This window comes from Enhydra lutris, unplaced genomic scaffold (genome assembly GCF_002288905.1).
Source record: "Enhydra lutris kenyoni isolate GAN:26980312 unplaced genomic scaffold, ASM228890v2 scaffoldscaffold43, whole genome shotgun sequence".
Classification (NCBI taxonomy): domain Eukaryota; kingdom Metazoa; phylum Chordata; class Mammalia; order Carnivora; family Mustelidae; genus Enhydra; species Enhydra lutris.
The window spans coordinates 317,090-330,866 of record NW_019154127.1 but is presented as its reverse complement, the minus strand read 5'-3'; the positions used below and the strand labels follow the sequence as shown (position 1 = coordinate 330,866).

At 41.0% G+C, this 13,777-nt stretch overlaps 1 protein-coding gene across 1 annotated transcript in view; it reads right to left on the bottom strand.

Moving 5' to 3' along the window:
- Nucleotides 1-8,560, bottom strand: part of LOC111155805 (MAP3K7 C-terminal like) — a 39,095-nt gene extending 30,535 nt beyond the window's left edge. The window contains exons 1-2 of the mRNA XM_022516212.1: nt 8,198-8,560; nt 6,050-6,158 (exon numbers count right to left, since the gene is read on the bottom strand). Of these exons, the coding sequence (XP_022371920.1) occupies nt 6,050-6,119 (70 nt within the window). The 5' untranslated portion in view covers nt 6,120-6,158; nt 8,198-8,560. The remainder of the gene's footprint in view (nt 1-6,049; nt 6,159-8,197) is intronic.
- Between the last annotated feature and the right edge of the window lie 5,217 nt (nt 8,561-13,777).

Here is a 13,777-nt window from a genome sequence, read left to right as displayed (position 1 = left end):
AGAGAGAGAGAGAGAGAGAGAGAGAGAGAGAGAAAAGAAAAAAAAAATACCCCGAGAGTTAGTTTGTTTGTTTTTAAAGTAAACCTCAATATTCATTCACTCAATGCTTAGTGTGAATGAGGTTTTCCAGTCTTTCCAGAGAACAAGGATTGAGACCATGGAGCAAAAGAAGACAGAAAACATTAGGGTCCTGAGGAGGGAGAGGGAAATAATTCCCAAAGCTACCAACGGTAGAAAAAGTTGAAGGAAAACAATGATGACAAGAGACCTTTCACCTGCATCACGATTCTGCTGAGAACCAGTTGTGCACGTGCACACTAAACATTCACACAATGGCCAGTGAAATTAGATTCAACGTTCACTACTTCAGCTGCTCGACACAATTCCCACTGCCACACAAACACCCTGATATGTGAGGAGAATAGTAGTACTTCAAAGAGATACTGACAGAATGGGTCTTGGATTTTTTTTTTTTTTTAACTAAGTGTCATATCATTAATTCATGGCCAGATATGAAAAATTCTAATAGCCTGAAAGAATTTTTTTTTAAAAACAAAATGTTGAGGGGTGCCTGGGTGGCTCAGTAGGTTCTGCCTTCAGCTCAGGTCATGGTCCCAGGGTCCTGGGTTTGAGCCCCACATCGGGCTCTCTGCTCAGCAGGGAGCCTGCTTCCTCCTCTCTCTCTCTCTCTGCCTGCTTCTCTGCCTACTTGTGATCTCTGTCAAATAAATAAATAAATTTTTTAAAAAAATAAAATAAAAATGTTGAAAGCTACCGGTTTGGGCTGATACTAGTATCCTTGACTCCTCCTAAAAAAACAAACAAACAAACAAACAAAAAAAAAAAACCTAAAAACTTAACAACAACAACAAAAAGAGCCCCAAAGCCAAGGTCTAAATTTACACATGAGTGTAGCAGATTTAATAGCTTGACGGAAATAAAGGAAACTCTCAAGTAATGAACATGAAATCCTCATGTCTGTCCAACTCCAAATTCTCTCCAACTGGAGAAGAGCCAGTGATTCTCTAATAACCCAAGAGATGGGATTCATGTTTCTATTCTGCATATTTTCTATTGGGAAAACTAACTCCAGAAATATCCTAATTTAGAAAGTTAACTCTTTGGAATTCCCAGGTTAGAAGTAATGCCAATCATATCATTAGTTTATTAAAAAGAGTCATTGATGCCTTCAGGAACTGTTGTTAGCTAAGTGTTACTTAATGAAAGGTTCTGATGATGGGCTAGAAGTGGTGATTGTATTTTAAAGGGCTTTTTCTACAACACCCCCCCCCCACTTCCCCCGGCTAAAAGCTCGTTTCCTGTATTTAAGCCCCTGGAAGTCCACAGTTTATCTGGAGTTTGTGGCACATTCTGCTATCAATAGACCATGATCAACGCCCCATCCAGAGCCAGTCTGTCAACAAGTCCTTTCAACCCTCCCTTCATAATGTACTCTGAATTCAGTCATCCCATTCCATCGTCTGATCTAGGCACTCAGTACTTTGTCTCTGTACCATTCATTACAAAAAGCCTCTTCCGCGGCGCTTGGGTGGCTCGGTCGGTTGAGCCTCCGCCTTTCGGCTGGGGTCATGATCCCAGTATCCTGGGATCGAGCCCCGAGTCTGGCTCCCTGCTCAGCGGGAAGCCTGCTTCTCCCTTTCCTTCTGCTCTTCTACCTGCTTGGGCTCACTCTCATTCTCCCTCTCTCTCAAATAAATAAATAATATTTAAAAAAAAAAAAACAAAAAACAAAAAACAAACCTCTTCCACTCTCTCATCTCTACCCATTCCAGACTATTCAACCAATCAAACATTTACCATTTTCATCCTATCACTCCCTTGCTCAAGAACTTCAGACACTCGATTTTTTTCGGATCAAATCCAAACCCTGTCGTTGAACTTTTAGGATTATATTATTAATCCTAGCCAATGGCTATATACACAGATATTCCAGGTAAAGCTCAAAGCAGGTTCATTAAATGATATGCCACTCTTCTACCCTCCAGACCTCCGCTCCAGCTGATGAGAATTTTACTATCTCATGAATATATCATGCTCTTCCTGACTTTTAGGTTTTGCTCAGCCTTTCTGTTTAGAAGGAAAAGGAAGAATTTTTTAAAGTTATATAGCCTATGGGGCGCCTGGGTGGCTCAGTGGGTAAAAGCCTCTGCCTCCAGCTCGGGTCATGATCTCAGGGTCTTGGGATCAAGCCCCACATCGGGCTCTCTGCTCAGCAGGGAGCCTGTTTCCTCCTCTCTCTGAGCCTGCCTCTCTGCCTACTTGTGATCTCTGTCTGTCAAAAAATAAATAAATAAATAGAAGTTATATAGCCCCCATTTTTTTACCTGGTACCCAGAGATGGCTCCTTTCCTACACTGCCTTTTAATATCCCACCCTTCTTCAAAAGCAGGTTGAATATCACATCTCCCAAGAGGTTGGTCAATCCACAGATTTTTTTCCCCCAACTCTCTTTATGAAACCTATGGGAGGGATCATGCCATACTTTGCATTTGTACATCTCACTCACCTGTGGCAGAGTGCAAAAGCATAGAAACTAAGTTCAGCTAATTGATAAGAGGAGAGACAGGGGTACCCAAAATCCACCAATTGCATAACCACTATCTAAATAATCTCAGGCCAGTTATACTATAATCTTCATCTTGACATTAAGTGGATGTGGAAGATGTAGGTGAGACATAAAACTGCTTAAGACATCTCTATTTTCCTTAATACTCCAGAACCGATCATCATAGGTACAAGGACCATTTGAGTCCTGAAACTGTGTCAAGCACTATGCTAAATGCTTTCCCTATATAGTGATATTTAATTGTTATAACCACTGTGTGAATTATCACTATATACATCTTGTGGGAAACTGAGGTTCAGCAAAATTGAGTGACTTGCCCAAGATCACACACATAGTGATAGAGATGGGTCTAGAAACCACATCTCGGGGATTCCAAAGCCCTATATCCTTAACCTCTACACCAAATCATGTCAGAAAAATATGCAAAAAAAAAAAATTCTAAAATAACTAAAGGAATGAGCACTGTATTAGACTCATAAGAAATGAATAATTTTAATATTAACAGGCAAAGAGTTCTCTTTTCTCATGGACTCTGCATACCCCGCAATGATCAGTCCATAAATATGGAATTACTTCCCAAAATTCCATCTAGTTTCCCTATTTACCATGGGAATCTAGGATGTTTGCCTTTGTTTTCCCTCTAAATGTGTGCTCTAGCATGCGCTGGAATTCAAAAGGCATGCACAGTGTGCGTGATTGCAAGTGTTGCTCAGTGTGACACTCCACAGGCTCCTTACTCAAGAATTCAGAGGGAGTGTCTCCAAATATCTGTGAAGCATCTTTCTGTGCACTCACAACTTCACATGCATACAGAAATACAGATTTCTGGGACTCCATCTGTCCCTACTGTCCCAGAATATACAAGAGTAGGGCCTTGGAACATGTATTTTTGGTGAGTACTCTCAGGTCATTATTTTAAGAAAGGCTGAGAAACACAGAAACCCACTCCTGCCTTGGATTCTCGAGTTAGATGCCTTTTTAGAGATGTGAGGACACACAGATCACAGGGGGAAAATTTTTTTTTTTAATTGTAACCATTTATTTATACATCTTCCCATGCATCTATTTGTGGAGCTAGAGAATAGGGATTACTTAAACAACAACCCCTTTTGGAAGCTCCCGTATCAATAAACATGAATTTTGAAAGTGGGCATTCTTGGGACATTTGAAAGACTGGGAAGAATCAATCTAAACTGACTGATTAAAAAAAAAAAAAATACAAGAGCTTCTAGTCAGGAGCTGATACCATTCAAAGGATGGTGGCAAATTAATGACAAGTTGTGTATCTTGTATTTCAAGGAAGAATCTATGCAGCTCAAAGATCAAGATCCACCTCTCCATGGCTCTTTTTTGTACATAAATTAAATTATGTTAAAATAAAGATGAGGAGGGCGCCTGGGTAGCTCATACAGCTAAGCATCTGCCTTTGGCTCAAGTCATGATCCCAGGGTCCTGGGATCGAATCCCTCATCAGGCTCCCTGCTCAGTGGGGAGTCTGCTTCTCCCTCTGTTCCTCCCCACCTGCTCATACACCTTCTCTCTCTCTCTCTCAAATAAACAAACAAAATCTTAATAAATAAATAAATAAATATGACAAAGAAGAAACAGTACATGTATCTGTCTCACCCAAAATTATGATATAATAACACTGCTTGGAATAAATAACCTTTATGTACTGAAATTGTCTTTGTAAGACTGCTGATTATAACCAGACTTGTTCTGCTCACATGGCACATGATCACAACGAAGTAAATTATACTTCTCTGTCCCTAGCTTTGGGGGCTCATATGTATCTGTCTTGAAAGCGAACCACTCAATCATGAACTATTCCTCAAAATCTTACATTTATGAAATGCATGAAAGCAGGAGGGGCTCCTCTTTTTCTTTTTAGAGTAGTGATATAGAATAATAGAGTTCAGATTCATAAGTCTAGAGACCTGCATTTAAATCATAATTCTATTACCTACTAACAGCGTGGTCTCTGGACCTCAAGCTCTGTGTCTGCAAATTGGCAATACTGATGTCTATATTACATGGTTATTTTTGTTAATATTTACTTATTTATTTAAGTAATCTCTCTACCCAGTGTGAGGCTTGAACTTCGGACCCTGAGATCAAGAGTCACATGTCCTACCAACTGACCCAGCCAGGTGCCCCTACATTGCATGGTTATTTTGAAGATTTAAAATAATACATATGTAATAATACATACATTTCCTAATAGAAAAGAGAAATGCAATTAGTGTTAGTCATCCTTTCCTTGTTAGGATGGGTGGTTTGCCTTTTGGGAGGATTTCCCTTTACCACTGCATTTCAAGGCAACCCCTGAGCAGAGATATAGGACAACAGCAGGCCATTGGGAAGAGGGTTGAAAGAACAGGTGACGGAGAGTCAAGGCTTCACCTCTTCTTTCTCTAGAACAAATCCTCTGCTGGGGTCTGCACAGTCCAGGAAAATGGAGGCAGATGTACCGTCACCATAATCACTTGGTATTAGTGAAGCATGAATTGGCTGGGTAATGTCAGACTTCACACAGCCCAGATCCTTACTCTGCATTATTTTGGGGATAAACTTGCTTTTTCTCAATTATTACTTCTTAAAATATTACCCCTCTAGGGGCAGCGTACAAAGAAAAATAGATGACTGATCGACTAATAGATAGGTAAATAGACTCAGTCCTCAAAAGTCCCAAGGTTGAAAGAGTAATGTTTGAGTGTGTGATATGGATTTTAACAGATGACAGACTGAGAGCCAAGGCCGATGCCAGTGAAAGAGATCCAAGCATTCCCTTCCTCGTGTCTGTGACCTCACACCACCTGAGGTCCCCATCATAGGTGGTGTAATTCAATATGTGTGTTAAGAGGTCACTGAAGGGAGTCATGACAAAGGGCTCTAAGTATGGCAGCCTCACCTCAGACCTTACTATTTCAAGAGGGTCTGCCTCACCTGTCCCATTCATCACTCTTGGCTGAAGTCTGTTTGTTCAGCCGGAAGTGTGGGAGCACCAGTGAGAAACCAGCATTTGGAACTCGGGCTCCAGGAAATGCTGCTGGAACCGGGACAGGGATTATTTTTACATCACCTAACCAACTGCCAGAGCTTTAATAAACGTCTCCTCACACAGTTTCAATGATGACATACATGGGAATTGTTAGAAATTGTTATAGCTCCGGGAATTTAATGCTAAAAGAAAGTTAAATAGGGAAAGCAAAAAGTGCTAAATAACTCCTCTGGTTGTGCTAAAACAACCAGACATCAGAGGCGGGGGACAGCGGTGGAGGAAGCATCCCCAGAGGCATTTCTGGAAGCCACGTTCCAATAATGCTTGATGAAAAATCACACGCCCCATCATTAGGTCATGGCAGGCATGCATTTTTTAAACACCCTCTGTGGAGCAGGAAAGGATGACCACAAAGCAGTGACAGGCAGGGAGATGGCCCCCTCCCTGGGTACAGAGCTTACCTGAGGCATTATCAAGGCTGAAAGCAATGCGTACTGGCTTATCCGCAGGTACCCTGGCTGTGCTGATCATGTGGGCACCTGAGCCTTGGCCTTCCCCTGGGTCTTCCAGCTGTAAGGACAAGGGAGAGCCGTTGTCACTTACCCAAGTCATCCCTCAAATACTCAGAGGATCTTGGGAATCAGAGGGAAAGTTAGTAAGCATTGCATTCATATTTTGAAGATACTCCCAGTTCCTAGCTCTCTTTCCCTACATGGAAAGTATTCACCTGCCCCTTTACAAATTCTTTTTCTGGCTTATAAAAAAAATTGTTTTGGAAATACATATCTAGAATAAAATACACAACGTAGAGCAAAATCTCCACCCACCTCACTTTTTTAGTATCCCTTCACACTGACTGATCTAACCCTGGCCTTCAAGTTCTTATATAGTGTTTTATTTTTAATTGAGGAGGATAAAGAAGTCCTAATAGAGCATCAGATGGCTTCATATTAAATTAGCTTCTCACACTCAAAAGCCTAATTTCGACCTGAATTATTGATCTGAATTATTGAGTGATAAAGAATGAATATCAAGGACCACTTCAAGAAATCCAAAGACATTTTAAAATATCCCGCAGTTGTATTATGAATATTATGTGCTTTAAATATCTAGTTAACTACCTATAAATCTATCAAATTTTTATCAGGTTGCACATCTTAACAATGTATTGTACAAGCAAAAAAAAGGACTTGAAAACATCCTACAGATGTTTCACTGTACCTGCTAAATTATCAGATGGAATGAATGGAAAAACATCCTACAGATGAGTTGGGATGGGCAAAAATACATGCACATTTCCTTGTTATAATAATGGAATTTAGCCCAAATACATTTTAGCCAAGATATTTGATCATTTTTGTTCAGTGGGATTAAGGAAAAGAGATTGTTATGAATACATGATATCTTCATTATTTAAATACACATGTGCAACTTTTCTATTTTTAATCCTGCTTCCCCTAAACTCTCTACTTTCCTTCTCATGTAGACCATAAAGCAAAAGCTCTGAATGATATTTTTAGGAAAACGTCTCTAAAAATGGCAAAATATAAATCATCTCTTTAACCATCCCCAGCAAGATTCTGGGAACTATTTAGCAGGACATTTTCTCAGAGCAAGGTTTCTGACTCTTTCCCATAACTTTTTTGTATCTAAAAATAGTGTCTAGAACACTGAATTTTGTTTTTACATTTATTTATAGAGCAAACTCGAATGCATACATACATACACACACACACACACACACACACGTATATTTAGACATACATACATATGGACTCATCCTACCCAGTATATGGAAAGAGAACAGGCTTATATTAAACACCTAGTATAGCTTTGGAGAAAAACCAGCAGCTGTTTATCACCCAGTTAGAATCATATTTGGCCCATTCATTTAAAACCACAAACAGCAATGAACCATAAAGCACTCCAAGTCATGTCCTTCTAAGTTAGAAAAAAAATAATAATAACATGAAACAGTCAACTTAAGAAAAGGGTAATATAGAATTGCTGTTACTTGACTCTGGATTTGTTTTATCTTAGCTCTGACATACATTTCTGTGTAGTCTCCTCTGCTTAGAATCAACCATCTTGTTAGCCACCTGTTCCTAGGGAATAGAACAGACTGTCTCAAATTTAACAAAACAAACAATAAAAAAAAAAAATTAAAGTTGTAGCTAAGAGAAAAAGTCTGACTGTTATGCACTGTACCATCACCAACCCATCGTAGCCTAACATCTAAGGATGAAAAGCTCTGCTCTTTTGGCTCAATCTCCCAATGCTTTCCTGAACCAAGAAATAAAGCACAAGAGGTGGGAATTTGCCTCAAGGTTTCCAACACGGGGAAATGAAACATAAACACAGCTCATGAGAGCCCCTCCCCTCCACACAACCGAGAACATCTGTCTGCCTTGGAAAGGATGACAGCGGCCAAGTGGGGTGGATTTTGAGTTCCTCAGGGTGTCAGCCAGGAGAGCCCCTCAACCAACTTGCCTTTTCATCACACCGCCTGGGGAAATGGACCACTGATTCTCCTCTAGGCTGTACCAGGGCTTCGGTTAAGTTGCTGGTGCCCCAAGCGTTTAGTTCGGTTTTCACACCTGTTGCCTTACCTCACTTAGTTGAGTGTCTGCACTTGTGTAATCCAGGGCCAGCCACTGCCTTGGCCAGTCGTTGCCTTTGTGGAGTGAAGACCTAGTAAGAGAGCAGGCTGCACCTGCTGCATAGCAGTCACGGACAGTCTGAGGAGCAATGACAGCTGTCAGGGCACTTCACTGCTACCTGCTCTCCCCCAGACCCCGCGTCCCACGGGCCTCCCTGTTCCGCTTCCCTCCGCAACCCCTCTCTCCTTTCCTTGCCTCTCCACCAGCCAGGATGTGGTCATGCTTCTAGAAAAAGCAAGTGCAAAAGAAAACCCTCCTCCTGTCAGAGGCATTGATAAACAGCAAGTTGTGGAGAGTCCAAATGTTTTAATTCATTAGTCCTGGCAAACCTAAAATACAAACAGACTTGCTTCACAAGACAGGAATGTCTTCAGCGTGACCCAATCGGTGTCTGTGTCTATTCCAGCAAACTGGCAAAGATAGCATGACTCCAGTCAGCAAAAATGTCAGCAGCTCCAATCGGCTCAGCAAGACCCGGCCAACTCGGACAAGCCACATGCAGGCTGACTCTCAGATGATAGCAGAAAGGATCCCGGTTAAGAACGTGGGGCTTGAGGGGTGCCTGGGTGGCTCAGTGGGTTAAGAACATGGGGCTTGAGATGGACACTGATGGGCTCCATGACTTGATCCCATCTACAAACACACCTGACTGCAAAACCAGTCCATGGTGAAAAGGAATGGAGCATTTCACTTGTTCATCCTTTTTAATAGCTATAAACCTGCAGGTGCTTTAGTTTAAGAGTTGGATGATGATGTTGAGTGAGGTTGAATAATTAAAGATAAACAAGTACAAGCCATAGACAGAAAAAGTAGTCTTTGCAAAGTACCAGATAAAGAGCCAGTGTCCAAAATCTGAAAAGAACTGAACTCTTTAAACGGTAGGAAAGCAAACAAACCAATTTTTAAAAATACGTAAGAGATCTGAACAGACACCTCACCAAAGATATACGATGGCAAATAAGCATGCAAAAAACTGCTGAACACCACAGGTCATTGGAGAACTACAAACGTGAGTAACCACTACACACATATCAGAATGGTCAAAACCAAAACAAGGACCGCACCAATACTGATGAAGACACATAATGGCATGGCCAGCTTGGAAGACAATTCGGTAGTTTCTCACAAAACTAAGAGAACTCTTACCCTATGACCCAGCAGTCCTGCTCCTTGGTATCTACCCAAAGGAGTTGAAAACTACTGTCCACACAAAAACTCATACCCGGATATTTACGGCCACTTTCCTCATAATTGCCAAAACCCAAAGGCAGACAAGACGTCCTTTGGAAGGTGAATGGATAAACCAACTGTGGTCCATCCAGATAGGGGAATCTTATTCATGATAAAAAGAAAAGAGCACTCAAACCACAAAAAGACATGGAAGAAACTTAAGTGTATATCTTTAACTAAAAGAACCCAATGTGAAAAGGCCAGAGACTGGGGGTGCCTGGGTGGCTCAGTCTTTAAGCATCTGCCTTTGGCTCAGGTTATGAACCCAGAGTCCTGGTATCAAACCTCACATCAGGCTCCCTGCTCAGGGGGAAGCCTGCTTCTCCCTCTCCCAGCTCCCCCGCTTGTATTCCCTCTTTCTCTCTCTCCCTGTCGAATAAATAAAATCTTAAAAAAAAAAAAAAAAAAAGAAAGAGAGAAAGAAAAATAAAAGGCTACAGACTACATGATTCCAACTATGCAGCACTGGGAAAGGTATGCAGCACTGGGAAAGGCAAGATTAAGAAGACAGTAAAAAGATCAGTAGTTCCCAGAGGTTCAGGGGAAAGGCAGCAGCGTGGGTTAAACAGGTGGGACTTTTAGGGCAGTGAAACTATACTGGTGATACTATCCTATACTATACTATACTGTACAGTGATACTATAACGGTGAATACATGCCATTATACATATACAAAATATACAACACCAAGAGTGAACCCTAACCCAAACTGTGGACTTGAGTTAATAATACTGTATCTATCCTGGCTCATCATTTGTAACCAATGTACCCTACTAATGCTAGATGTGAATATAAGTGGGAAAAAGCATTGGAAGGGTATAAGGGAAACCTCCTTTTTTTTTTTTTTAAAGATTTTATTTATTTATTTGTCAGAGAGAGAGAGAGCGAGCACAGGCAGACAGAGTGGCAGGCAGAGGCAGAGGGAGAAGCAGGCTCCCCAAAGAACAAGGAGCCTGATGTGGGACTCGACCCCAGGACGCCGGGATCATGACCCAAGCCGAAGGCAGCTGCCTAACCAACTGTAAGCCTAAAACTGCTCAGAAAAAGAAGTTTAATAAATAAGTAAAAGGTCTTAGCATATTGTTGTTCAGTCAGTTGATCTCAGCCCAGGTTGTAATCTCAGGGTGGTGAGTTCAAGCCCCTCACTGGGCTCCATGCTGGTCATGAAGCCTACTTAAAAAAAAAAAAAAAGGGGGGGGCTAATTTGTTATGATATCCACAGCAATAAGCTACACAGATTCAGATAATGAGAGCCTTCACATAGAAACCTATTTGCATTTCTAACAGCAATTCTTTACAGGAATCATTATTACTCTTGTTGTTTTATGGTTAATAATATCACCTGACATAATGCATTATAATTTATCAAAGGAGTCTTATCCACTATCTCATCCTCATCTTCCCTGTAATCCTACAACATAATCATGGTCAATATTGTCATCCTTACCTACAGGTGAGCAAACTGAGATTCAGACAATACAAGTAACAGTCTTAAGGATAAATGATCAGTATAGAATAAAGAACACAGATAGGATCCAAGTTTTCTAATTTTTGGTTCATCCTATTTCCACTACACCAGGATGCACTCTGTATTAAATACCCAACTGAACTCTTTCATGAACGATGCCTGACTCTTAATTTTTGTCTTGGCGGAGACAAAAGTATAACTTGCTTCAATGATCTGGCATCCAAGTTCATTTAATGCCAGCCATGTTTATCGTGACTCTCCAAGGAAATCAAAGTTGGGCATCTTATCTGTGCTGATGGCGAAGGGGGTACCACGTCCACACTCACTCCCAAATCAACCCCTCAGTGCACCTTCAGAAACGCTGGTGGCAACATCAACATTGCCAAGCGATTTAGCAACTGGAAGCATTTGGATTCCAGTGAAGCTGACCCTTCAGAATGGAAAGACCCAGAATGAGGTAGCACCTTCCTCCACTGCCCCATCATCAAAACTCTGGAGGAACCACCCAGAGATAGAAAAGGAAAGTTACACATTAAATACAATAGAACAGTCATTCTTTATGTTATTGTCAGAAGCAACTGACAGTTGCAACATTGATCTTTAGGCAGACAATTCCTCAGCGTTAATTAAAGCAATCCTGGGGACTGCCCAGTTTGTGGGCCTCAGTGTCAATGGCTCCGCCCTTGTCATATCAAAGATGACATCAACAGTGATATGGTGGATGCCCAGTTGATAAAGAACTATAAAGAGAAAGATTTCATTAAAGGATAATTTGGCAGCAACCAGAAAGGAACAAAAAGAACACATCCAAATAATCTAAATGTGCTCCGTCCAAATCTCATGATATAAATTCAAGGTTTTAAACAGTAATTAATATTCACTAGCGTTTCTGTTCCCATAGGAGCAACAATGTATTTCTTGGCTCTTTATCTAAACACTTTCAAGAGAGTAACAAATCTGAAACCCAAGTGAAATCCCTTCCCACAACTGTAACCCAAAATAACTACATGGTATTTTAAGAATTTAATAGAATTGTACTAATTCAATCAAAAAAGGATTGTGAGTATACATCAAAATAGTAACAGATGAACAGTATGTCTCTGGGTAAAAGCAATGTGTATAATTTTTATTTTCTTCTCTTCAGCAATAAATGTATTTTATTGTGAGGTGAAAGTTAGTTTTTAATAGTATTCTAGGAGCTTTTCAAAAAATGAAATCCAAACTTGCTTCTGAATTGTGGTCTATAATATGCACAGAAGCTCATGGGACAGGTCTAATTGCAATTAATGTGGCCCGGGGGCGCCTGGGTGGCTCAGTGGGTTAAGCCTCTGCCTTCAGCTCAGGTCATGATCCCAGAGTCCTGGGATCAAGCCCCGAATCGGGCTCTCTGCTCAGCAGGGAGCCTGCTTCCTCCTCTCTCCTCTCTCCCTGCCTGCCTCTCTGCCTACTTGCGATCTCTGTCTGTCAAATAAATAAATAAAATCTTAAAGAAAAAATTAATGTGGTCCGAATGTCTCGATACAATTCAATAAGCATTTGAGGAAGATTTATTTACTTACTTAAGTAATCTTTACACCCAACAAGGGGCTCAAACTCACAATCCTCAGATCAAGAGTTGCACACTCTTCCGACTGAGCCAGCCAGGTGCCACTCATTTGAGAAAGATTTAGTACGCTCCAGGCTAGTGTTTCCCAAACGTGCCTCATCACTGGGCTCATGCCTTTTAAAAATCCTATTCCTAGGCTCTGCCATGGCAATGACTCAGTAGGGCTGGGATGGGCTCAGGGTTTTGTAAATTTAAATAAGAAATACTAATGCCTATTAACAGTGTTTAGGGAATGGTTTATAAGACATTCCTGACCCACGGTTCTAAGGAAAGACTAATTATTTCATGTCATGAAATAACCAACCCTTGAACTATGTGAGGGCTTAGGGGTGCCAACATCCCCCTGCTGGCAGTCAATCATCCACATGTAGCTTTTGATTCCCCCCAAAACTTAATTACTCATAGGCTACTATTGCCCAGAAGCCTTACTGTTAATATAAATAGATGAGTAACACATATTTTGTATGTTTTATGTATTATATACCCTATTCTCCTTTTTTTATTTAATCTGAGGAAGTGAGACAGAGGGAGAGAGAGCAGGAAGAGGGAGAAGGAGAAGCAGGCTCTCTGCTGAGCAGGGAGCCCAATGTGGGTCTCCATCCCAGGACCCTAGTGTCATGACCAGAGCCAAAGGCAGATGCTGAAAGTACTGAGCTGAAAGTACTGAGCCACCCAGGTGCCCCTATATACTCTATTCTTACAATGAAGTAAACTAGGAAAAAAGAAAATGTTAAGAAAATCATAAGGAAGAGGAAATATAGCACTGTACTGTATCGAAAAAAAACTGCATATAAGTGGACTTGAATAGTTCAAGCTTGTGTTTTCCAAGGGTCCTCTGTATTTTGTGCAGAGGAGAATTCAGGCTAGCAGAACAATCATCTTTATACCACTAAGCTCAAGGCTGAATAGATGAGAACAATTAAACCACTCAATGGGTCCTGCTGGGGGTTTGTGGCTCCCTCATTGCAAAAGACAGACTCTTCTGGGTCCCCTGCCTGGCTCTGTCTCTTGTTGGTATGGGACTTTGGTAACGTTGCTTAACTAATCTGTGCCTCAGTTTCCCCAAGTATGGTATATTTGTCATAGGCTGTTTTGATTAGAGATGATTAATGCCAAGAAGACAATAAGCACTGTGTAAGTAAAAATTATTATTTTAGGGGCAAAAACTTAGGGAAAACCATATGGAACGGGTATCTAGAGTTAGAAGGCCTAGGTTTGCATTGTG